Source organism: Syngnathoides biaculeatus, chromosome 23 (assembly GCF_019802595.1).
Source record: "Syngnathoides biaculeatus isolate LvHL_M chromosome 23, ASM1980259v1, whole genome shotgun sequence".
Lineage (NCBI taxonomy): Eukaryota > Metazoa > Chordata > Actinopteri > Syngnathiformes > Syngnathidae > Syngnathoides > Syngnathoides biaculeatus.
Window position 1 is genome coordinate 14,724,976 of NC_084662.1, and position 25,497 is coordinate 14,750,472.

A 25,497-nucleotide genomic window follows, 5' to 3' on the forward strand; every position below is an offset into this window, starting at 1 on the left:
CGGTTGTGTGGTGGATTCATGAAAATCAAATTAGAGACAAGATGGAATCAGCTGTGATGATTATTAGTATTTTTTTTTATAGATCATTTTATTCAACATTCTTGCATTTAGTGCTCAAGTAGTACAAATCAACATTTGATACTGTATTGGAAATCTTTATTTGTGCTGTACATTTTTATGTGTAATAATTCCCTTATTAAATGAAGCCATGCTAATGCTCAATGTATATATATATAAAAAAAACATTTTGTTTTGTAAATCCAGGGATTCAGTCTTGAGACAATTCTAAATATTCTGTGGCTCAACCCGGCTTTGCAAAGGAACGCCGCATGGCAAATACATAAACATAGCTAAGAGGACAAATAATTTAGCACTGAAATAATATTTAGTATCCTGAATGCACATGATAGAAAACTGTAACCAGTGTTTTTGTGATGTATGGGAGCAAAATTGTTCCATACTTGTGTTCAGGTGTAAGGAGGACCAACTCTCACTCAATAAAAACAGCATTCTGTTGGATGAATATAAGATATTCCCAGAGCACACTGATGAGAAATGATCTGTGCATAACAATATTGTCATGCAAGAATGACCATTTTGCGTCAAACTTGTTCCTCCCATCTATCTCTTGAAGAACTTCCGGCCTCCTTATCCATCCATCCATCTCCCCGCTCCCCTTTAGTTAAGCACCAGTGCCTATCACATCTGAATTCATTTGTGCCTCCAGAGATGATCACACGTGTTGTTCTCCTACGTGTGCTCGAATGTGTGCGTGCACGTGCGTGTTCACGCGTCATCAGCGCTAAATGATTATAAAGCGCGGTTATTAAAAAATGCCGTAATCACCACCCCTTTGGCGCAAACAGTCTGATATGAATTTACCTCACTCGCTCTCTACGGGAAAACACATTTATGGTGGCACACACGCATCCTCTGGCAAGAGCAAACAGAAGCCTGGTGTCATTTTTCATGTCCTTTCTGGCACACCGTCAATGACAATTATAAATCTTCTAACCCCAAATTCGGGTCTTAATATATCACTTGATCTTTGGGGACACACCCAGGTGTGAAATTTGCCGTTTCAATCAATCTACAAGAGAACAATTATCATTTTTGTGGCAAAAAAAATAGTTCGACGGTCGAACAGATTTGCTTTCCTGCACAAAAAATAGATTTTATTTGCGTGTGTTTCTTTTCGGCGCTCCGGCAGCCACGTCTTCAAAGCATACACTATTGTCAAATAATCTTTAGATTTTAAAGGTGACATGTTATGTAAAATAGTAGTAGTACTTTTTAATTTCATGTGAACAGAGAGTCAATGCGTGTCCCCGAGCAAGAGTGACATTAATATCAATATTCTGTTGTCTGCCTATGAGGTATCAGAAAGGTCCCAGGACTGGGGGCAGAAAAGGTATATTTCAAACCAAAGTATAACTCATCTACCCGGAACAGGGTCATGTAGCACAAAATTTTACAATAACATTAAGTACTCATCTACTTTAAAGGGAATTGTTATTATTAATATAGCCAAGGTCAAAAGGTTACGCGTTTGCGCGGACTCTGTTCAATATTCTTCAAACCTTCAGGGATTACCACTGTAGTCCGTCGAAACTGAAATATTGATTTTGAATTATGTCTGACAGGGTGACTGAGGTTTCTGAGGTCAAAGGTCAACTCACTTCGTATTTATTTTCAAACGCTCTACCGAACGTAATTTCCCAAGACTCCCGCGCACCATTCGGAATTAAATAAAAGATAAAAGAAAGAAGACTGTTGGAAACTATTTAAAAATTAATTTGAAATTTCGTAGTATTTCAAACATATTGTCAAGAATAACAGTGCGTGATATTTTTAATGTCATTGTGAGTATTGCAGCAGTAGTTGTGAATTTTAGGGTAGAAAATTAAACTGTGACTTGCATTGTTACTGTAACATTACCATCCTCCTACATTCCGAAAACATTGGTTTGGTTTACATTTGAATTTTTTTTTTTTCACAGAAAGATACAGAATTAGAAGGCATCTTGTCCAAGTTCACAATCATAAACACTTTTTAGATGAACCGACAACTTTTGCTCTTTTTTTTTAACATTTAAAAATCTTATCAATATGATGACCTTTTTAGCAATAACTGTGGCTTGATGTATGTATTTTATGTTATTTTTTTACCAAAGATGTTCTTCTATTTTTATTATATTTTATTTACGCGTGCACCTTGTCGAGAAGCACTCGTCATTCCGTTGTATGCACAGTCATACAATGACATTGAAGGCTTTTGATTGATTGATTGATTGATTGATTGACAGTAAGTCAAACTCCTAACTTTTTTTTTAAATGGTTCCAATTTCCTACACATTGTGGCGTTTTTTAACCTGTTTTGTGATCAAGATCTGCCATAAAATCAACTCATTGGCTGCAAACTTGTACATTTAAAGTGTATTTGTGAATTATTCATCCATTTTCACACGATTGGGCTAATTCATGGAGCAAATCAAGCAAGTATTTTTTTTTTCCCACATTCTGTGCTGGCTGGCTGTTCGCCTCGCAAATCAGCATCCCTGCGTGCTTGAACCGACACTTGATGAGGCCGCGGCGTGACGCGTGTTACATCTAACGCCCGCAGTTATAAAAACATCATTGCATTCATTGATCAGTCTTCATGCACCCGCATGCTCGGATTCAGCCGAAGACGAGATGGATTAGAAAGAATCATGTCGAGCATCAAAGCAATCATCGCCGCAACATCTTTAGCAGAAGACGATTGCTTAATCAAAGAGAGTCAGGAGACAAGATTTGATATGATATTTGATAACTTGCATTGATATTCAGCGATTCTTGGCTGCTGGGTCGAACCTAAAAGTGGGTCGCGGACCCAATTTGGGTGCGTATCAGAGCCCCCGTAGCTCAGTGGTTAGAGCACTGGTTTAGTAAACCAGGGGTTGTGGGTTCATATCCCACTGGGGCCTCCACTCTCTGAGAAGGGTTGCGTCAAGAAGGGCATCCGGTATAAAAATTGTGCCAAACATTTATGCGCCTTCATCTGAGATGACACGCTGTGGCGACCCCGAAAGCGACAAGCTGAAAGAAACTTACTATCAGATGGCTAGTCAAAAAATTACATGTATTCAGATTTTTTTTCTGTACACTTCAAAGGCGTACCACGTTCCAACGTGGAATATATTTGGTAAACCACAGGAAAGGTTACTCACTTGTACTCTAGTCACTAGTTTACACCATAAAAAATACAGTGCAGCACAGCTTCTGGTTAGATACCCACACTTCCCTTTCCCCAGCCACTTCTTCCAGGTCTTCCGGAGGGATCCCGAGGCGTTCCCAGGCCAGCCGAGAGACATAGTCTCTCCAGCGTGTCCCGGGTCATCCCCGGGGTCTCTCTCCGGTGGGACGTGACCGGAACACCTCACCAGGCAGGGGTCCGGGAGGTATTCGCATCAGATGGCCCAGCCACTTCCTCCAGCTCTTCGGGGAGGATCCTGAGGTGTTCCTTGGCCAACCAAGAGATGTAATCTCCTGGGTCGTCACTGGGGTCTTTTACTGGTGGGATGTGCCTGGAACACCTCACCAGGAAGATGTCTGATCAGATGCCCCAGCCACCTCATCTGGCTCCTCTCAACGGCTCGACACTGAACCCCTCCCGGATGACCAAGCTTCTCACCCTATCTCTAAGGGAGAGCCCAGAAGCGCTGCTGAGGAAACTCATTTCGGGCCGCTTGTATCTGGGATCTTGTTATTTCAGTCACGACCCACAGAGTAGGAACGTAGATCGACTGGTAAATTGAGAGCTTCGCCTTTCAACTTAGCTCCCTCTTTACCACAACGGACAGATACAAAGTCCGCATCACTGGTGACGCTACACCGATCCGTCTGAAGACCACGGTCTCAGATTTGGAGATGCTGATTCTCATTCCAGCCGCTTCACACTCGGCTCTGAACCGCTCCAGTGAGAGTTGGAGATCATGGCTTGATGAAGCCAACACAACCACATCATCTGCAAAGAGCAGAGATGCAATGTTGAGGCCACCAAACCGGATGCACTCGGCTGCGGCTAGAAATTCTGTCCATAAAAGTTATGAACAACTTTATCGGTGACAAAGGGCAGCCTTTTAATTAGAAAGGAATATTCAATGTGATTTATTTATTTACTTATACAGTTATTATTGTTATCATTATCATCAGTATAAGTGCTCTATATGTATAGAACACTTCTCAAACATCAAATGTAAAACATAAAACATTTAAAAAAACATAAAACATTAACCATGTTTAATTAAATGAGAAATACAAACAAAAGGAATAGGAAAAAATGAGTAAATAAATGATTTTAAATAAAGTTGAGTTGAGTTACTTTTGTCTTAACTAGTACAACATTTTATTGGAGCACCAGAACAACTAAAAACCCATAAGCAACTTAATGGAACTTGTATTTTTTTTACAATCTTCTCTACTCTGGAAGCACACTTTTGGCATACTAGTAGGACAACCACATGTTACTAGTCAGGCAAAACTGTCCACTAGTTGACATTTGCATGCCCCACCATGAGCAAAACTGTTCAAAATGGTGTTTATTTGATAGCTGACTAAATAAAACATATGAATTAATATGTATTATAATTTTTTTAAATTAAAATAATATATAATAAAATATATTTTAAATTTCCGGTTTACAAGCCGCGACTTTTTTCACACGCTTTCAACTCTGCGGTTTATGCGGTGATGTGGCTAATTTGTGCATATTTTTTTTACGGCCGCTAGGGGGAACTCGAGCGGAAAAGGTAAGACTGAGACTGGTGGAATACATGTCCCGAAGAAGTGACTTTTACCAGCCCTGTTAGAGCTGCACTAGGTTTAGCGCTGTGCTAGCGTGTTGCTGCTGTGTTACTGGCATGTCTCAGTGGTATTTACCAGTACGTTTTATATTAATCAGCCCTGTTAGCGTTAGCACTGCGCTAGCGTTAAACTCTTTCTGCGTACCATATTTCTTTGTAAATATCTTGTGTTTCAATGCGGGTTTCAATGTGGGCACTTGCAGCTTTTACACAGCTGCGGCATATGTATTTCCTTTACAAATGTACTCGGTGAGGCTTGTAACCAGGTGCACTCTGTAGGCGGTGAATTCCGTTAATGATATAATTAAAAGTGAGGATAACACAGGTTACAACAGTGCAAAGAAAGACACTCAACTCACTTTAGTAAACACTTGCACTGACTAAAAAGCACATTAATGATATGATTATAAAATTGCCACAGACCACGATAATGTAGATAAAGGCCTCTGAATGTAACCTTGCCCTAGAAAAGGAGGGAAGTATGCGTTGTAGTATCTGCTACACGTCAACTGAAGTGGTCAAGGCAAGAGTTATTATTACAAATTAACATCAGCCGGACAGACCGGCCCTTCAGTTTCTGCAACACAAGAGCAACTGTATGTACTCAGTAGACATGTTTGTCCTTGTTTATGACAACTGATGATGAAAAAAAAAAAACATGATTATCTAATCCTTGGACTAAGTTTACCCCTTTGGCCATTTGATGTTGTTGTACAAGGGCGACTATGTGGGCGAGCGATGTCCACGCACAACAATGCTGATGATAAAGCTGTTGAGAGTTCATTTTGTAACAGCAAGATTCAGAGGCTGTTGACAAAACAAAGTTTACATTATTAGAAAATGTGGACTTTTTTTTTTTTTATGCAATACTGTTGTTTCTAAAATGGCAATAACAAAAACATACGTGAAGCAGTTCACAGGAACAGAGGTTAGTTATACTTATTACCGTATCGTCGCTGTTGGGCAGAAATCTTAAACGTCCCATTGTGGTCGATTTAAAAAAGTATTTCCAATGCTCTACAATTTTTTTTCTCCCCATGTTTACTATTATTTTCAAACATTGCAAAATTTAAAATGGTGAGAGTAATGTATTAACTCTTTAGTGCGCTTGTTTTTTAGACAACATCCGCTATAAGCTTTAGCTTCTGATAACCAGGAAGTGATTTCTTATCAAAGTTGTATTTGTTGTGTTGTTGTATTTGTGTTTGTCGATATACTACATACACAGTGTTGTGTATGAGGTGGTGCTTCTGTGAATAATTATTATATTAATAATATTTCGTTTTGATGGGCAGTTGCTTATTTTCCCCACATTCTAAGGCCCTTAAGCAGAAGCAACTCACGAGGCTCACGCTACACCCCTGTTGTCAAGGTAACGGAAGAAAATGCAGAATATGGGCAGGAAATACAACTGCTCAAAAATCGGGCTAATTGCAGCATGACAAGAATTAAGGTTTAAGAAAATTAAAATGGATCTTTGAAGTATTTTGACTAAATACAGACATTAATAAAACATGGAGGAACTCATCTAAATTGCGAAATAAAGCGTGTTATAGAGGTCACTGAGGTCGCTTTGGGGCGGGCCGCTTGGGATCAGTTCCCGATGAGTGATGGTGACGATATTTGCCCTGCGACTGACTGGCGACCAGTTTGGAATGTATTCCACCTTTCGCCTAGTGTGCGAACCTTGTGAGGATAAGCAGCTTGGAGAATGGAACGGGGAAAAATGTGCAATATTGCTTCTTTATTATGTCGTGATTAAAACATAATTATCCATCACTTCAGCAAAAAGGGCGGCACGGTGGAGCAGTTGGTAAAGTGTTGGCCTCACAATTCTGATGACCCGGGTTTCCTCCCACATCCCAAGAGCAGGCAACATTAATTGAACACTCTAAATTGCCCCTAAATGTGATTGTGAGCGCGGCTGTTTGTCTCTTTGTGCCCTGCGATTGGCTGGCGACCAGTTCAGGGTGTACTCCACCTCCTGCCCGTTGACAGCTGGGATAGGCTTCAGCACTTTTGAGGATAAGCAGCAAAGCTTATGGATCGATGGATGGATGGATGGATGGACTTCTGCAAAAAACAAATCTTCATAACAGGAACACAAAGAAAAGGTAATTATTTACAGAATTTAAAAGGAAATTATTTGGGCTGGGCAGTTAAATGATAATGTAAGCTTCACAGACAGTTGGTTGGCCCCCCATCACAGACACCCGAGAGAGTCACAGGCCAAAAGCACCAAATGTCCAGTTGTTGGCCGCATACTGTATATCAGTCCTTCAGTAGCAAAGAGAGCTGTGAAGGCACACATAATGCATGGACACTTCTAAATGTCACCATTTGGGAGTGACTAAAAAAACAGAATAAATGAAAAAAATAACACAGCAGTAGTTCTCTTCTGTTTGTGGTATAGCCATAAGCGGTGTTTCATTCTGTCTCCTGGAGTCTCGCTGTTTCTGATTATCAGCTCCAAAACAGACACAACACACACACACACACTCACCCACTCCCACTATCCACCTGTCATTACCAGCTGGCACACACACCTGGCTCACCGGAATTGGCCAAAAGAAAGAAAAAAATAATAATATTACCATAGCAACCATATGGTGTTGCCCTGGCATTGGGGGGCATTGTCATGACAACAGCAGAGTGGGCATTGCCCCAAGCTTGAGGGATGGGTTGGACCTGATAACTCAAGCACATACAAAATGGATGTACAGTAGCATGCTTCCAAGAAATAGTCAGATAATATGATAATTATCATACTATTACAAGAAAGGCATTTTTCAAAAAGAAAAGGACAACGTTTATGTGAATAATGTTATTTTAAATTTTACAACAATAAAGTTATCTTTTTTCGTCAGGCTGCATACTTCTATCAATGTTTAAATTTAATTGTTGTCCTATTTCCAATGCTGTCGGCATGGTGGAGCAGCTGGAAAGCGTTGGCCTCACAGTTCTGAGGTCCCGGGTTCGATCCCCGACCCGCCTGTGTGGAGTTTGCATGTTCTCCCCGTGCCTGCGTGGGTTTTCTCCGGACACCCTAAATTGCCCCTAGGTGTGATTGTGAGTGTGGCTATTTGTCTTGACGTGCCCTGCGATTGATTCGCAACCAGTTCAGGGTGTACCCCGCCCTATTACTCCCTGCGACTCTTGTGAGGATAAGCGGCTAAGTAAATGGATAGATGGACTTTTTACTTTTACTTTTTTTTGCATCAGATGTTCAGTTTGAAACAAAAACACAAGCCCGGGACAGTTTCTCTTGATATCACGGTTTGCAGCCTCCTGTGGAGTGTTTCGTTTGAGTGAAACACAACCAACCATGGCCCGGTTTAGCACCGGAACCAGTGTGGGAAAGTTGGCTATAGTAGTCTGGACTAATTCCTTGTCCCAGGGGCTGACTTGACCGTTTGGGAATAGCATGCATGAACGGGCCTTGACAATAAAATATGTAATAGAAAAACAGAACAATGCATATAATCTGGGTATGCAAAGCTGGAAGACAATGCAATGCTCATTTGTGTAGCTTGTGGAGAATATGCTGACTCGATGAAGCGCTATACATTGCACATGACAGTGTATGTGGATTTGCAATTAACTGTACAGAATGGGGCAGCACGGTGGCGCAGCTGGCCTCACAGTTCTGAGGACCCAGGTTCGATCCCGGCCCCGCCTGTGTGGAGTTTGCCTGTTCTCCCCGTCCCTGCGTGGGTTTTCTCCGGGCACTCCGGTTTCCTCCAATATGCCCAAAATATGCAACTTAAATTGGACACTCAGTGATTCCCAAACAGTGTGCCGGGGTACATTAGTGTACCGTGCGCACTCTTCAGGTATGCCGTGGGAAATTATCCAATTTTGTGTAATTCCTTAAAAAAAAAAAAAAAATGTATCTTTATTCATCTATTTATGCCAGTGAGGCACAATGACAGACAGAACAAAAAAAATTAGATGGCAGGAAGTACATACAGTAATTAATCTATCCATTTTTAGTGACATTTACTTTTGTTGGTGTCCCGTGGGATTTTTCAATTATAAAATATGTCCCTTGGCTCTATAAACGTTGGAAATCACTGCTCTAAATTGCCCCTAGGTGTGATTGTGAGTGTGGCGGTTTGCCTCTATGGCTCTGTGATTGGCTGGCAACCAGTTGAGGGTGTACCCTGCCTCTTGCCCGTTGATAGCTGGGATAGGCTCCAGCACTGGCCCCCGACCCTCGTGAGGATAAGCGGCAAAGAAAATGGATTGTTTGAAAGCTGAATCAAGAAAAGTCACTTTATTATTATTATTACTGCATCTTTAGATGTCGGTTGCTGAAAGGTGGTTAAAAATATGATTTTCAGGGTCTGGTTTTTTTGTTGTTGTTGTTGTTGTTGTTTCATGTTTTCCCGTGTTCCTTGTTTTCCTTGTCTCGTGAGCTCATTTTGTTAGCCGTGTCCACCTGTTCTGGTTACCCTCCTCTCTCATGTTGACCTATCAGCTCCCTCCATCCACTCGTGTCTTGTCCAGGTGTTCCTCATTGTCCCCTCAATCTGTGTTTATTTAGCTCCCTGGTTTCTTGCAGTTCTTGCCCATCCATTGTTCACGTCACTGTTCCTGTCAGCCTCTCTGTTCCTGTCAGCGGTCGGTGCAAACGTCTCTGTCTGCGTCTTTTTCCAAGTTTTAGTCTCCAGTCATGTTTTGTTTCCAGTCTTAGGTTTAGTTAAGTGTCTCTTTGTGACTATTACTTGTGGGACTGTGTGTGGTTTCCCTTTTTTAGGAATTACATATAACTTTTCAGACTCCTGCCTTGCTTCCCAGCACTTGGGTCCTCCATGCTTTACCTCGCCTTCACAAACCGTGACAATTAAACTATGGTTTTAAAAAAGGTTTGACCAGGTCAACCATATATACATGTATATATTCATCAGCCCCTATGAAGTACTGTATCCTGAAGATTGCTACACTTCAAACATTGTTTGTATAGCTCATAGGTGCCAAACGCAAGGCCTGAGGGCCAGATCTGGCCTGCTACATGCTTTTATGTGGCCCGACAAAGTAAATTGTGTATAAACCTATATGACTTTTGAAAAAAAAATCTGTATTATGTCAAATTGTCATATCATAAATGAGGTGGCACAGTGGCGCAGCTGCAGCGCATTGGCCTCATTTCTGAAGACTGGGGTTGAAATCCGACCCACCTGTGTGGCGTTTGCGTGTTCTCCCTGTGCCTGCTTGGATTTTCTCTGGGTACTCTAGTTTCCTCCCACATCCCAAAAACATGCATTAATTGGTGACTCTAAATTACCCATTGGTGTGATTGTGAATGCAATTGTTGTCTGTCTCTGTGTCCTGGAATTGGCTAGCAACCAGTTCAGGGTGCATCCTGCCTCCTTGCGAATGATAGCTGAGATTGCCTCCAGCACACCTGCAACCCTTGTGAGAATAAGCAGCTCAGAAAATGGATAGATGGATATCACAAATAATGTTGAGTTACTGCAAGCATTTTTGTATTACCAAACATCAACAATAGTCGATAAAAAGCATTACCCTGGATTTTTTATTCTAAAACTAGTTCATAAATTTTGTGTAACTATGATAAGACAATTAAAGATTTTTTTATGGTTTCACAGTCATAACGGCCGTCTGAGTGAAACAGTAACTACAGTTTGGCCCTGCGACAAAAATGAATTTGACACCCCTGGTATAGCTGAGGCGGTACGGTGAATCAGCTGGTAAAGTGTTGTCCTCACAGTTCTGAAGTCCCGGGTTCAATCCCGGACCCACCTGTGTGGAGTTTACATGTTCTCCCCGTGCCTGCGTGGGTTTTCTCTGGGCACTCCGGTTTCCTCCCACATCCCAAAAACATGCAACATTAATTGGACACTCTAAATTGGCCCTAGGTGTGATTGTGAGTGCGGCTGTTGGTCTCTATATACCCTGCGATTGGCTGGCAACCAGTTCAGGGTGTACCCTGCCTCTTGCCTGTTGACAGCTGGGAAAGGCTCCAGCACTCACTGTGACCCTCGTGAGGCTAAGCGGCAAAGAAAATGGATGGATGGTAAAACTGAACACAACTTTGGTGTTGGTTTTGATTTGAGATTTGTTCAGATTTCTCATAGCTTTGTAAAGGGTGGATGATTCTATATGCTTTTTAATAATCAGTCCTCCTACACATGGACACGCTGCGGGTGGAGGTGTGTGTGTGTGTGTGGGGGGGGGGTTACTCATCGTAGTTGATAGCTGTTGGACGAGTTTGCGAGATTTGTCTGCGCCAGCAAATAGCAAACGCTCGTTCGGTGATGAGCTGCAAAACTGGCTTTCTGCTGAGCGTATGTAACGCCACAAGTGCATATTTGTCCGCATGTGTGTTTACTCACTCCCACAACCAGGTTGCATACCTGAAAGTTGAACGTGCGTCAAGCATACTTGGCATACGCAAACCCAAGTCCGCTCATATTTCTTTCTAATATAAACACACTTCTGCATAGCTGTTCTGTTCGACTTCTAAGTCTCCAGGACAGGAACTAGAAACTATGCATCTTACACAGAGACCACAAGTGGTTTGATTAAATATTATACGTACAGAAGTGTATCTACTAATGCATCACTCTGCCATCTTTGACAGATCCTAACTAAATAAGAGCAAAAAAGAAGACTAAGGACTCTGAGTTGAGGCTGTACAACTCTCCACTGCCTGAGGTAAAACCGTACCAGGCTTTGTATTTTGCCAGTGGACCAGACATTAACATATTAATGCTACTGCTTGTCCTATGAATATGAATACCTACACACACAGATAACATTAAAAGATTGTTTGATGTCTGACTCCTGCTCCTCTGCTACTTTATGGCTTGGAAATACGTTTTTTTTTTTCCTCACATACTGTATAAACGAGTTATTAGCAGCACCCTTTACATTTTAATATGTTGGTTTTCAGTTATGCGTAATACTGAAAATATTCCATTTCCCTGTAGATTTCTAACGTCCTTCCAGTTTTACTTCGAGAATTTCTTAAACTGAAAGTTACACAAGGGTTATATCTATAATATCAACATGACACTTGAGATTTGGTTTATCCATTAATTCACCGGCAAAGATGGATTTTGAATTAAAATATCTTCATTAACACGACGTCCTGGCAGTGAATGAGGTAAAAGAAAAAAAAAATTTCTTGAATTGAATAGCTTTTCAAAAAAAAAAAAATACACTTGCCCATGACATGTTTCATCGTGTTTGGAAGAGATTTTTAATGTGCGCATACCGCGGCGCTCTTTGACGGAATTAAACATTTGATCCAATCAGGGTGAATAAAAAGGAGAAAAATATCATTCAAAATTACAAAACCAAACAAAGACTGCGGCGCTTTGACAACCAGAGCTTCGGTAAGTCCGAGCAAGAACAATTGCCAAAAGTGACAAAACATTGTGACTACACTGTACAGCAGAAATTGAGTGTCATATTTAGACTTTTTTTTTTTTATTGCCCAAAGCTTCTGGTATGGTCTGGTGAGTCATGTGACCAAGTAGGTAGGGACAATCTTAACTTAATTTAACGTTATGCTCCAGTGCACAATCACCCAGTAGCTCGTATTTTTTTTTTAATCCATGCTTCTAAAACCGAGGTACACAATTGCCAACAATTGATCTAAATTCGAGCAATTTCCCCTTGCTTCAAAGTCCAATTCTTGGATGTTGTTGAAAGATTAACCTGAGCGATTATCCTGTGAGGTGAATTTACAATGATTTTCCCTCCCTTGCAAAAAGCACACAATATTGGCGTAAGTATTAAATACTACTCCTGATCAAAGTATCCTGTCTCAAACCCTCGCGTGTGGTCGATAGCGAGTTCTGAAAGCCACAAACTGGGTGGTAGTGATTTAAAATTTCAGAACGGTGGATTTTTGTTCAGACCTCCAAAAAAAAGAGCTCACATTGAGTGTTTTGGGGTGAGTTGAGCAATGACGACAAAAAAGAGGAGCTACGAATTTTTCAGTTTCTTTCAGCAAGTTCGGTGGAATTTCAAAGGACCCTGATGGGTTGTAATGCCATCTAAAACTTATCTTTGCGCGTTACTATATATATATATATATATATATATATATAAAGTTCATGCTTTGAAAAGAGCCCCACAGCATGCGAGAGGGTGCCATGGAGAGGCCAACCTGGCTAATTTGCTGTACAATTCCAGGCCAGAAGTCCACACCCACCGCTCAGATGTTGGGAGAACGCCAAATCGCCATTGTACACCGGCAATTTAGCTGCGGTAATAACCGTATTAGAGCTATCGCTGCTCTAGATCCAGACAGAGATTGACTATGCTAATATTCATGTGTGCAAGAACAAAATGAGGGTCCTCGCATCTTCCATATCTAGGACGGGCCGGTGCCCAATGGTGAAAACACGCAGGCTATATTTACTGCTACCTCCCCATATTTCCATAAACTATATTTGTAGCTGAAGTGTGCAAGAATTTACGACATTTCTATTTGACGTGATATTTATTCAACCTGGCTTTGACATGCTGTCACCGCTATAGGTGGCAGCCTGGTGTGCTATTTGCATAGCGGGAAATGTGGCGTTCAAGTATTACTATGAATGCACGGAGAAGTACTTAAGAAGACTTAACAACAACCACAGCATCTTTCTGACATTTGAACAAATTAATATGAAGGTCATGCTTCAGTTGGAGTACCACAGTGGAGCGATCACTTGAAAGCAATAATTTTAGTGTGAGGTGGTACTTCATCAGACTTAAGAGTTGAAGTAGGACTAGTACTTGGCCTGCAGAGTACATTAAACATTAATGTAGACTAGTGTGGTAAACACCGGACAGGACGGCTATTTTGTAACTTTTAAGTCAAGTGGTAAGGACGCAAAAGCAAAATGTCTAAGAACACCACCCCAAAAGCGACAAATATTTATTAAGCATAAATTTTAGTTCTTTATCCAGAAGACTTGTATGAGGGCAGCAGAACAGTGGTGAGAAGTGCCAAAGGTGTGACAGGAGAATTTAAGGTAAAAGTGGGACTGCATCAGGGATCTGCTCTGAGCCCCTTCCTGTTTGCTGTAGTAATGGATAGGCTGACAGATGACATGATCTGTAATAAAAGCAGGGAGCAGGCGGAGGAACAATTAGAAAGATGGAGGCACGCAAGTAGAGGAATGAAGATTAGCTGAAGTAAAACAGAATATATGTGCATGAATGAGAGGGGCCGAGGGGGGAAGAGTGAAGCTCCAGGGAGAAGAGATGGCGAGGGTGGACGACTTTAAATACTTGGGGTCAACAATAAAGAGCAATGGAGAGTGTGGTAAGGAAGTGAAGAAACTGGTCCAAGCAGGATGGAACAGTTGTCTGGTGTTCTGTGTGACAGAAGTCTCCGCTAGATGAAGGGCAAAGCTTATAAAATACCGGTGAGGGCGGCGATGATTTACGCTTGAGACTCGGTACACAGTGTAACGCTAGCGCGGCGCTAGCATTAGCGCACTTGGTTATAAGCCACAGTGCGTGGCACTAGCATTAAGCTTGCTTTGTACAGAATCTTATAACTAGGTGCGCTAATGCTCGCGCCGTACTAACGCTAGCGCCGCACTGAAGAAATAACAAAAAGCAGGACTGGAGGTAGCTGAAATGAAGATGCTGAGGTTCTCGCTCGGAGTAAGCAGGTTGGATAGGATTATAAATGAGCTCATTAGAGGGACAGCCAAAGTCCGATGTTTTGAAGACAAGGTTTGAGAGAGCAGACGTCGATGGTTTGGACATATCCAGAGGCGAGAGAGTGAGTATATTGGTAAAATGGTGCTGAGGATGGAGATTCCAGGCAAAAGAGCGAGAGGAAGACCAAAGAAAAGGTGGATGGATGTTGTGAGGGAAGACAGTGGGTGTTAGAGAGGAAGATGCATGAGATAGGCCTAGATGGAAAAAGATGACATGCTGTGGCGAGCCCTAACAGGACAAGCCGAAAGGAAAAGAATATTAATTGCTTTTGTCTCAACAGGTTCTAGGTTAAACTCTGCAGTTAAGCCAAAATGGAGTGCACCAACCAGCAGTCTCACTGTTGAGTCAGTTGCAACATGTTTTTTTTCTTCCTTTTTTTCAGTATAAAGACAAAGATGACATCAGCCAGGGGCAGAGGAACAACTTTAACGGAGAGCTGATTGACATTTTCTTGTCTTGAAAAAGTGCATTGTGGCTCAGCAAAGGGGCACATCACGCACATAGGGGCACAGGGTCACACGCGTGACCCCCCCCCCTTCGCCCCCCCGCACCCGCCGCCTCTTGGTGTCAGCTTTTGACGAAACAGGAATTCAGAACATTGCCAGAGAAATATTCTGCCAGCCAGTTAAAAGTAATCAATTACTTGTTTATTTTTCCCTTGGGAAATGGATGCATGGAAATGTGATATTACAAAAGCACACAAATGACAATCTTTCACTGCAACTAAAGTAATTGTGGATTTTACCATCTACATGTTTATGTACACCAAATCGAAGTTAATTTTTTCAGAACGAGCGTACACAAGGTAATAAGTTTTATTTAGATAAATCACCGTGATCAATGTGTATTCCAAAAATATAGCAGTGGCAAGCCTTCTGAACATTAAACAGCTAAACTGGAGATATGTTCAAGATAAGTATATTTCAATTTCCCCAAGTCCATAATCCACCCATCTTCTGAGCTGCTTATCCTCACAAGGGTCCCAGCTATCATCGAGTAAGAGGGATGTGGGAGGAAACCGGAGGGCACGAGGAAAGCATGCAAACTCCACACAGGAGAGAGGCCGGGATTTGAACCCTGGTCCTCAGAACTGTGAGGCCAACCCTCCCCGGATCTTCACCGTGCCATCTTTTGAACTGATGTTTTTTTATTTTCTGTTTTTTTCCAAGCGTGTTTTTTTGCCTTTGAGTTGTGTTTCTAAACTGAGCATTAAAACAGTACAGAAACATTTTTTGCAATCACCTTTGTTGCCTTTATGACGTCACACCGCCGCGCGCGTACCCGTCCGCCCCCTCACTCTCTCTCGCTCTCCCTCTCTGATCTGCGCTCCGTCGCGCACGCGCATCCTCACTCGAACTGCAGCCAGCGTTGTTGGGAACCCGAAAGCGAGGAAATCAAAGAGAAAAAAGAAAAAGAATAAAAGAGCAGAGAATGGAGCGCACGACTCGGCTACGGACGTTGGAGTAAGCAGAAATACTGCCGAGGAAGAATTCGAGAGACAGTTGGAAGACGGAGAAAGTCGCGGAAGAAGCCAAACTTAGTGCGGGGAAACTGTTTTGAGAGTCTGAGCCGGACGCCCGTTTCGAAGACATGGATGCACTTTTCTCGCTTTTGCCGGGACTCCTGCTCCTCTTGTCGGCTGCTGGGGACACCTTCGGCCAGATGCCACCAGGTAAGACAAGAAGAAGGGGGGGAAAAAAATTCATAACTGTTCGTTATGTTCAGAAATTTAAACTCGTGTTTGAACATTTTAAGCGAGTTCCCGTAAGCGTGTTCCTGCCAGGTGAGTTTTTTTTTTTTTTTTAATTTGAGGCAAAGCAGGAAAAAGTTGGGCAACAACCTCCGCGCTTGTTATATCGTCTCCGAAATGTTCTCAAATGTTCTCGCGTGCCATAACGTGTCAACTTTAAAATGTTATATTTTTGTTAATTGTTGGGGGGGGGGGGTGACAGAGAAAAGTTCTGTTTGTGTTCATTCCCGTTGTTGTTTATTACTTTTGCTTCTCGAGTTGTCGATGTTTTCTGTCAAGTGTTGCGACCGTCATGGAGCTGATGGATGGGGAAACTGCACGGGCAGTGTAAACGTGTCAATTGTGATTTGCAACGCTGGATGGCAACTGTCAAAAACTTCCGTTGGTCCCCAAATGAAAGCGCGAAGACGTCATACATGCTTTGAAATTAATTGCAGATCAAACGTCCCGACTTTCTCGTTGCGGGTTTAAAAATCTACCAAACTCCTCTTTCGTGCACCGTTGAATTTTGTTGGGATGAAAGATAAGCTGTGGTTGTTGGTCAAACGAATCGATATTCGCCCGGTTTCGTCTTTCAACGTCGTGATGACGAATATATATATATATATATATATATATATATATATATATATATAATATATATATATATATTTGGAGGGGTGGGTTAATATTTACTGCGTGCTGCAAGTCCACATAATGAACCATTATAACTTACAGTGAAGACCCCCCCCCCCAAAAAAAAAAAAAAACAACCCAAAAAAACTATCGTCCTTATGCTCAAACAAATTAGTATGACTTTTTCTGTTATATTTTGAAATTCTTTCAGGTGTCACCAATTTGATTTTCCTTTTTTTTTTTTTTCTCAAACGTGCACTGCCCTCATCACCTACTGACTTGTTACAAAAATTAAGCATAATTTGTATGCTCTGGGCGACACGGTGTCGCAGCTGTAAAGCGTTGGCCTCACAATTCCGAGGACCGAGGTTCAAATCCCGGGCCCCGCCTTTGTGGAGTTTGGATGCTCTCCCTGTGCCTGCGTGGGTTTTCGCCGGGCGCTCCGGTTTCCTCCCACATCCCCAAAACATGCATTCATTGGACACTTTAAATTGCCCCGAGGTGTGATTGTGAGTGCGGCTGCTGTCTGTTTCCATGTGCCCTGCGATTGGTTGGCAGCCAGTTCAGGATGTACCCCCGCCCGTGCCCGTTGACAGCTGGGATAGGCTCCAGCACTCCCGTGACCCTTGTGAGGATAAGCGGCACGGAAGATAGATGGATGTATGCTTTGCTTTTGTGTGCAAGACTCCAGTAACGTTTTGATGTATTGTACAATATAGGTACCTATTATTTCAACATGATTACCACACAATCGCAAAAATATTGTGATACTGTTTGGCGTTGTTTGCAAAATAAGGCAGCACTGCGACGCGGAGGTAGGCATTGCAAAGTGTTTGCATTTATTTGTAAGATCTGACCTCCAATCTCACCGCACTAAAGCTTTATTAAAGGTGACTTGTGCACACCACGCTTCATTTATTTGTTGGGCATTACGAGGAACTGTATGAGGGGAAGGAAAAGTCTGCTCCAGCATGCCCAGGCTCGTCGATCATTTGCATAAAAATTACACATTAATTACCACGTCTTCGGTGAGCTTTATTGCCCGGCCCCTCCCTGCTGTAGCCCATCCTTCCGTCTCCTAACTACTCCCCTGGTTCCCCTCCCTCGGGGCCATTTGGTCTGCGGGGTAACAAATGCATGGAATTTCTTTGAGGCCTCCCCCGGAATGCAAGCGCAGTTAATTTGCAAGTAAATACGAGATGCTTTTTTTTACTTAGCCTCGTGGTGGGTCGCCGTTAATGTCGAAAAGAGTCTGCGTGAAACACGAGAAACTGGGAAATACAGTGGAACATCCAAAGCTGAACACAATCGGTTCTATGATGATAGTTGATTTTTAAGTTTTATTTAAAAAAAAAAAACTTTAATTGATGTAAGGTCAATTGCCTCTAGGGTCAAAAGTAAAAAAATCAGCCAAAGAAAAGAAAAAAAACTTAATTGTTATGACCAGTGGTTCTCAAACCACCTCAAAAATACTTGGCTCTGCAACTACCATCTACTGATGAACAATAAAATACAGTACAGTAGCGTAGTAACCCCAAGTGTTCATCAAAAATGCAGGAGGTTTTATTCCTAAAAATGATATTGAATAATATTGTAAGCAGTTGAAACACCATGCAGCGTTTAGTTTAAACATTTATACTGTGCATAAGTATAATAAAATTGTACTGAAATAACCATTAAATTACATTGCATTATAAAAATTAAAACATTGAAAAATATTGTACCTCAACGTTTAACATAATGGAGGTGTATTGAATAAATGCACCGTGCTTGATTGGGGGAGGAGGGTAATTATAAGGCAATGTGAAATAATGCACAGTTTGAACAAATAAATCATTGAATCATTCGCATAATACTGTTAAACAAATTTTTGTAGTTTACTTTTCCCTCAGTGGCCCGTTATGGCTGTAAATCCATAAAAATCTTTCGCCAGATCACATTTACACTTGAAATTTATGAACTCAAGAGTATTGCTTTTTTTTCTGAATATTTTTTATGTTTGGTAACAAAAACTGCTTGCAATATCTCGTGGAATTTGATACACATGATTTGCCTTTGTGGGCCACATAAAATCATGCAGAGGGCCAGATATGGCCCCCAAGCCTTGAGTTTGACACCTGCGGCGTACCATAAAAGGGAACCCGTGTGCCACTTTTTAGACGTCATCCACGATGCGATAAGATGGCATATTTTCTTCAGAACCAAACTCTACCGCTTTGGGGGCGTTTGACTTTGGAGGTTCCATTGAAACGATAAAACTCGGCCTCGAAGTGAACGCCACTGTCATTTTGGCAGAACATCTTAACGGTTACGTCCCAAAAGATGACAGCTAACAGTCAGTTCCTCCGTTTCGTAACACTGAGAACAAGCGATCATGTCAGTGAAACATGAGGCCGTGATTGGTTGAAACGGTAGAAGATGTGCGTGTCACGCGTCTCCTTCAAACACACACAATTGCAGATCAGTCAAAAAGGAATTAAAACTTTGGGATTGTTGATGTCCTTTCTCTAAATAACCCATTTAGCTGCACTATCATCTCCGTTCCCTGTTTTATAGTGTCCCAATGAAATGACGACGTATTAAATGATGGCGTTTAATGTGAACGGGGGGGGGGGGGAGACTTTCTCCGGCGCCTGCGCTTATCACCGCTGCTCTGCGGCAACCTCGTTTCGGCTTATCACCTCCACGCTCCCGAGTAATAAATGTGGCCCGGCGTGTCTGCCGCGCTGCCTTTACAATGTCAATAAGTGACTGCGCGTCAATGTGACAACTTCTCTAAACGCGCTGACCCGCGTTGACGGCGTCTTCAATCTTAATGAAGTGCAATAATTGTGTTCCATTAGCTTCCCTGGGCGAATCGCATCAGAGCGGGTTTAATTATAATTGTAAATGATGTTTTTGCATTTTGAGTACAAGTAAGTACAAAGTTGGTTTAATTATAAGGACTTTAACGGTTTGGACGATGAAATAGGAACGTGTTTTTCCCCAGCAAAAAAAGACATGAGGAAGACGGAAAGTGAGGAGGAGGAGGAGGAGAGAATAAAAAACAACAACATGCAACCATTGGTTTTTGGCCGTAGGCATCTCGTCCACTCAAGAGACTGTGAAAACGGCAGGAGGGGTGCATCTGTGTGTTTTTCTGTCATGTCCGTTTCGTGTGTGTTGTGTGTTGGCGTGCATGCGTGCACGCTGTCACTTAAAGACAGGCAGTGTGCTGGTTTTATAAGCCTTCTGTAGCTCAAGTGATACAAAGAGAAGCATGTGAAATGTTGGCTTCTCGTTTCGATTCCCGTGAAAATCCTCCCTCATTCTACTGTGGCCAAATCAAAGAAGGTTTTTATTTATTTTCTTGTTAAAAGTAATGCCTCAGTCTGCGCTGCCGCGCGGGTCTTCCTTAATGTCGTCTCCTCCTCAAATCAAACGCCTCTCTGCTCAAAGCGCATCTCTTTCTATGGATTTCAATTTGGTTGCAGATTAAAAAAAAAGAAAAAAAAACTTGAAAGTACTGGCTCATTTCTTCAGTGGTTTGGGGGATGAGGTCTGCAGGCACCCACACGCGCGTGTGGAAAATGTAATTAATCTGCTCAGAGAATTCATTAGCTAATCCCTCATTAGAGTTGTGTGCTTGAATGAATCGGAGGGTTTTGCATTGAAGACGTATACTAGCCGCAAATAGTTTGACCTTCCAGTCTTATACACGGGATTTGTTTCATGTTTGCCAGAGTTGAGGTGTGATATACGACAGCTTCACAGTAGTTTCATATAGAGCTGTCTGATCATGGAAAAAATAATAATCGCAATTATTTTGATTGATATTGAACTCATATTTATTCATTGGTGTTGATTCATCTACCAGAACTCCAGTGTTTCACGTGAGTTTCTGTTTCTGCAATGCGTATATTGGCCTCTTAGGGGCAGTGTGGTGCAGCTAAACGTACATTAACATTTAAAAAAAGTGGAAAAAATGTTAGAATAGAACTTTTAACTCATTTTTCACAAATTGGGATCAATATACGTCTGTGACAATCATTACTTTACCTTTCTGTATGCATTAGCATGGTGTTTGTGTGTGAATATTTATGTGAAGGTAAATTCCGCGTGTGATGTAAAGCTAATTTTAGCTGGCCTGTCAGTAGGGTTTTCCGATTAAGATGTCTCTAAAATAACATCTTCTATTTAAATATGCATTGTGCGTAATTACTTTTATTGTGCATTTAGTCTTACAGTAAACTCTAACTGGGATGTCAACCGATGCCCGTCGTGTTTTTGGATTTGAAATCAGTTGTTTGAAAAAGGACTTTCAAAAACAAACCATGGAAGGAATTTCAAATATTCATTATTATTCAGTCTGGCTGTTTACTCATGGACTGAATAGTTCTGTAGTAGGGTCCCTGAGCAAGGCAAATAACTGCAGTCACTCACATTCGAAAAATGTATGGGTGTGGTCAGTCATGCCCGCAGATGTAGAGTTGCGGGTATGTGTTCTGTTTCTAATTATGAGTGTGCTCCTTTAAGAGCGGAGGGGGGCGGTGTCAGGTAAACTAGGAAGTAGAAGTAGGCTGAGCAGTAGCTCATTGTTAGAGACTGTGTGCTTCATGCTATGGTTCACTGCGCTGGATCGGTTTTCATGTGGGCTGAGTGCGACAAGTGCGCAATTGCACAGTGGCGCAGCTTAGAGGGATCATTGCTCAAGACCACATAAAATAAGCAACGTCTTTCAATATCTATGTATTTCTACTCGTAACAAATTTTACGCGCGTGATTTATCGAGCTTGACTGTGCAGATTTGCGAGTGCCATGGCGCACGGGCGCGTACGTGCCCGTCAAATCACAGCGAATGTAACTCCCAGTTACCTTGAGGTGTGCCATTTGGTTACGCGCCAGTGCTGTTTGCATTTGTTGCCAAATGCAGCGGATTCTTAGTCTGTGACAGTTCCGGCATACTGGATTTCGAGGTTTAGAGTGGTGAAGGATATGGTGAAGAGCACGACGGAATACTGTAAGAACAGGTCGTCACACGGCACAAGAAAGCAAGCACGCTCAGTAACTGATACCTCCTGTTTTTGTTTGTTTAGTATTTAGGGCCTACATGTGACTCTCATACAAATACTTACTGCTAGACTACAGAATGCTCATACTGATAAATTTGTGTGAAGTCCAACTTTTGCACGGAGCTTGAATGCAATTATGGCGACACTTAATGACGATACCTTACTTACTTCCCACGGTCGGCAGTCCCGGGCATTAAGTGTTGCATGAAGGTTGCCAGGTATTCGTCGTGAAGTCAACCTTGAGGGTGCTGAAGGAAATGACGGGAGAGGGTGTGTTCGGAACTGATCCCAAATCCAAGAAAGATCATATCCGTGATGAATGATGGGGTTGGTCTAATGTCATCCATCTCTGTGGTGCCCTGTTGGGTTCAGGTCACAGCTGTCTGTAACACAAATGTATGCAACTGCTGCGCTGCATGCACACATTTCAGAACACACTCACACACACTCTTCCACACATGGCTGCATAATGACAGATTAAGTAATCAACACTCAGCTGATTAATTACATTGCAGTTTTTTACACACACAGGCACACACACACAGCGAGTTGGCCTTATTCTCACAAGCGTGTAGTTGGATATTGTACAGAAAGCGAAGTGCACTTACTGTCGAAACATAGTTGAAACAAAATTGTGATGGCGACGTGACTGGTGTGCAGTAGGTGGTGACAGACTTGGAAGTAAATATTATCAGGGTTAACACAAGTGTAAGGGTAGCAGAGGTGAAAGGTGCAGGGTGGGGGGTGCAGCCATGTGTTGGTTTAATTTGGTTTACGGGAACATGTGCAAGCCTTTCATCACTTCCGATGTACATTTAACGCCAAGTATGTGTGTGTGCCCTGGTGTCAGATCACATGTATTTTAATTTTTTTTTTTGAACTTTTTACTTCTGTCAATGCACTGTGTTAAGGTTAACACTTCTGTTCTTAATGCACTGAATGAATATTTCTGCAAACTATGCATCTAATTCTGTGTTGTTGTGTTTTCTGTTGCTTTCTTTGACCCAGCTCACATGGGGCGCTCTGAAAAGGGTGAGTTTCAATCAGCCAGCCAAGTGCTGAGCTCCACATCACCATCATTAGTTAGCCTCTCATCTCCACTCTTTATGCTCGGATTCTTTTAACACATTTAGTTTTGCTTTGTCACCCCATCTTCAAGCTGTGATGTCAATACTAACCATCGCAATCATTTTCAATAGGTGTATCGTTGAATTTCATTGATGCAAACAAGCTCACCTCACGTCATCATCTTTTGCAACATTTAGCATGTAGTTTGGCTGGAGAAATGGTTCACACAGTACTTTGGGTATTTTATTATCTCCATTTTTGCACTAAATTGTTGCAACAGGACACAGGAGAGAAATTTTCATTTATCTTTTGGTCCATTTGAACAAGTTCTGTATTTCTTAACATTTTATGTGCAAGTTGCACAAATGTCATGTTTCGCATTTGTGTCTTTTTAAGGCATTTGAATTCGTTGGGCCTTGGCGAAGGGTTTCCACTCTGCTGAGTAACCATTTAAAGTCAACCTGTGCTTCCTAAAACTATTTTGGACCAAAATCTTTTGCAGGTGCTTGGCTGGCTGTTGATAAATCTATTTGCCATTTGTGTATGCTTGCATTCCTTCACCTGTCACTCTTGTGAGTAGTTAGGCAGCTGGTGGCATATTTAAAGTGCCCAGGTGCTGTTTGTTTAGCTAAGGCTGGTCCTTATTAAATGAGTTCAGTCCTCCTTCTCCTGGGTATATCCATTGACCAACATCAATACAGCGCTATTACTTCCCGTGAGCTAATTGGACTTGCCGTCTTTTGGCCGCTGTGAGACGCAACAGCGGCGCCACATTGTAAGCCCAAAGGATCTCAGGATAGCCCACCTCCTTCCACGCTGTCTCACACACATCTATCTTTCCTCCCACGCCGTCTTCCTCTTTCACACTCCAAACACTCCGACCAGCTGCTGATTGGGAGTTAAGTTTTCCTGGTGAAAGTGACAGCCTGGTAACATAAACCCCAGACGCCTTGCATGGCTGAGACAGACAGGGCGGTTTAGGTCTCGCTGCACTTTCCCACAAGGCTTTCCACTTCCACTGTAAAAGAACGTTAACAGTTTCATTTGTTTTCAGTCACTTTGTGGTAAAACAAGCAAAACTGAAAAAAGTTGTGAGATGATCGTGCAGTTGTCATCTGTAAAACATTATTTCATACCAAGTGGAAGTGCAGCAGTGCAGAAATACTGTCAGTTCACATTCAGCAGGACAGCCTCTTTGGCAGATTTTACATGTGTTCCGACTAATCTCAGTAGATATCAACTCAACTCAGCCCGTGAGACAATGGATTTATGACCACTTTAACTCCTCGCTTAGCTCTTAGGTCTTTTACGTCATGAAGGTCAGCAGACTGTACTGTATCGTCCATAGTTTTTCAAATATTTTTCTGAAAGTCGATTTTATTTGATTTCTCTTGATTTATCAGTGGTTGTGTCAGTATAGTTGGCTTTTGTGGTTTAGGTTCAGTGGCAAGTTTTCTTTTTGTTCCTCTCCCAAGGGTTTGAGATTTAATAATCTTAGGGAGATTGTTATTCTTTCACTCATAATTGTAGCTAATACAATATAATACCTTAAAATGTGTTCAAATAATCCTGAGGGAACTGCTGTGAAATTATTGTTGTCATTTGTAATCAATTTTCCTGAATGTTTGGCAAATGTTTGATGATACTGAGGCCACACCAAAGCACATAAGCCAAAAGGGTTTGGAAATTCAGTTGAGACGCTTGGTTTAAGTGGAACCAGCTCGAGATTTTGAGTGTGGAGTGACTGGGACACCGACTATTATAAAAAGGTACATTGCTTGAAGAGTATCTATAAATAGCATGTCAATAGGAATTTCTCCGCAGTTTGTGTTGTTTAAGGGCATGCGCTTTTTTTAATGTTTATTTTTACCAAGCTCAAAAGAGATGAATTAGACAAGCTAAGATAAGAAACTGACTTTAAAGTGGCAAGTACCATTAGTATTTGTTCAAGAGGGGAGATAAATCATCCATAAAAAGTCAATTTCTTTTACTTTCGGAGACTGCTTTGTGGACGCAGAGTAAAATTGACAGCCATCTATGTTAAAAATGTGACCGTGGGACTGAGGCTCTTTATAAGTGCCTTCAGGTGGCTGCCAAACGCCTCTTTTGTGCATCCCTGACTACGGCTATGGACACTGGCTGAAGTAGTTTCCATTAGTCCAGTTAGGAGGACATCTGTCATGAAAGCAGCATCGCGCGCACACATCCAGATCAAAGTAGCTCTAAGCAGCTATGCAGTGCACCATAGCCCAGTCTCATTCCTGATCCCAGTCATGAGAAAATCCCAGGGGATGTTTTTCTTCAGACCCTCTCAGCCACCCCTATTTGTACTGTCCTTACATTCATGACCACTAAGTCTCCTCTTTAAGCTGATTTGCTTTAAAGATAGCTAGAAAGCTTTCGAGATTTTTAAACCCTCCTCTCTCTGTGAATCAAGGGCTTACAGACAGATGACTGCTCCATTAAGATTATCT

General features: G+C 42.0%; 1 protein-coding gene and 1 non-coding gene across 10 annotated transcripts in view; both read left to right on the forward strand.

Moving 5' to 3' along the window:
- Window positions 1-2,892: 2,892 nt before the first annotated feature.
- On the forward strand, window positions 2,893-2,965 carry trnat-agu (transfer RNA threonine (anticodon AGU)). The gene has a single exon. It is a non-coding gene; the product is annotated as a tRNA-Thr (tRNA).
- A 12,885-nt stretch (window positions 2,966-15,850) lies between these two features.
- Window positions 15,851-25,497, forward strand: part of ptprk (protein tyrosine phosphatase receptor type K) — a 104,545-nt gene continuing 94,898 nt past the window's right edge. For 3 of the 9 annotated variants that reach the window (XM_061811381.1, XM_061811379.1, XM_061811383.1), the window contains exons 1-2: window positions 15,852-16,211; window positions 22,964-22,987. In XM_061811381.1, coding sequence (XP_061667365.1) covers window positions 16,130-16,211; window positions 22,964-22,987 — 106 coding nt within the window. In that variant the 5' untranslated portion in view covers window positions 15,852-16,129. Of the gene's footprint in view, window positions 16,212-22,963; window positions 22,988-25,497 lie in introns of all 9 variants that reach the window. The other 6 variants (XM_061811377.1, XM_061811378.1, XM_061811384.1 and 3 more) reach the window with 4 other exon arrangements.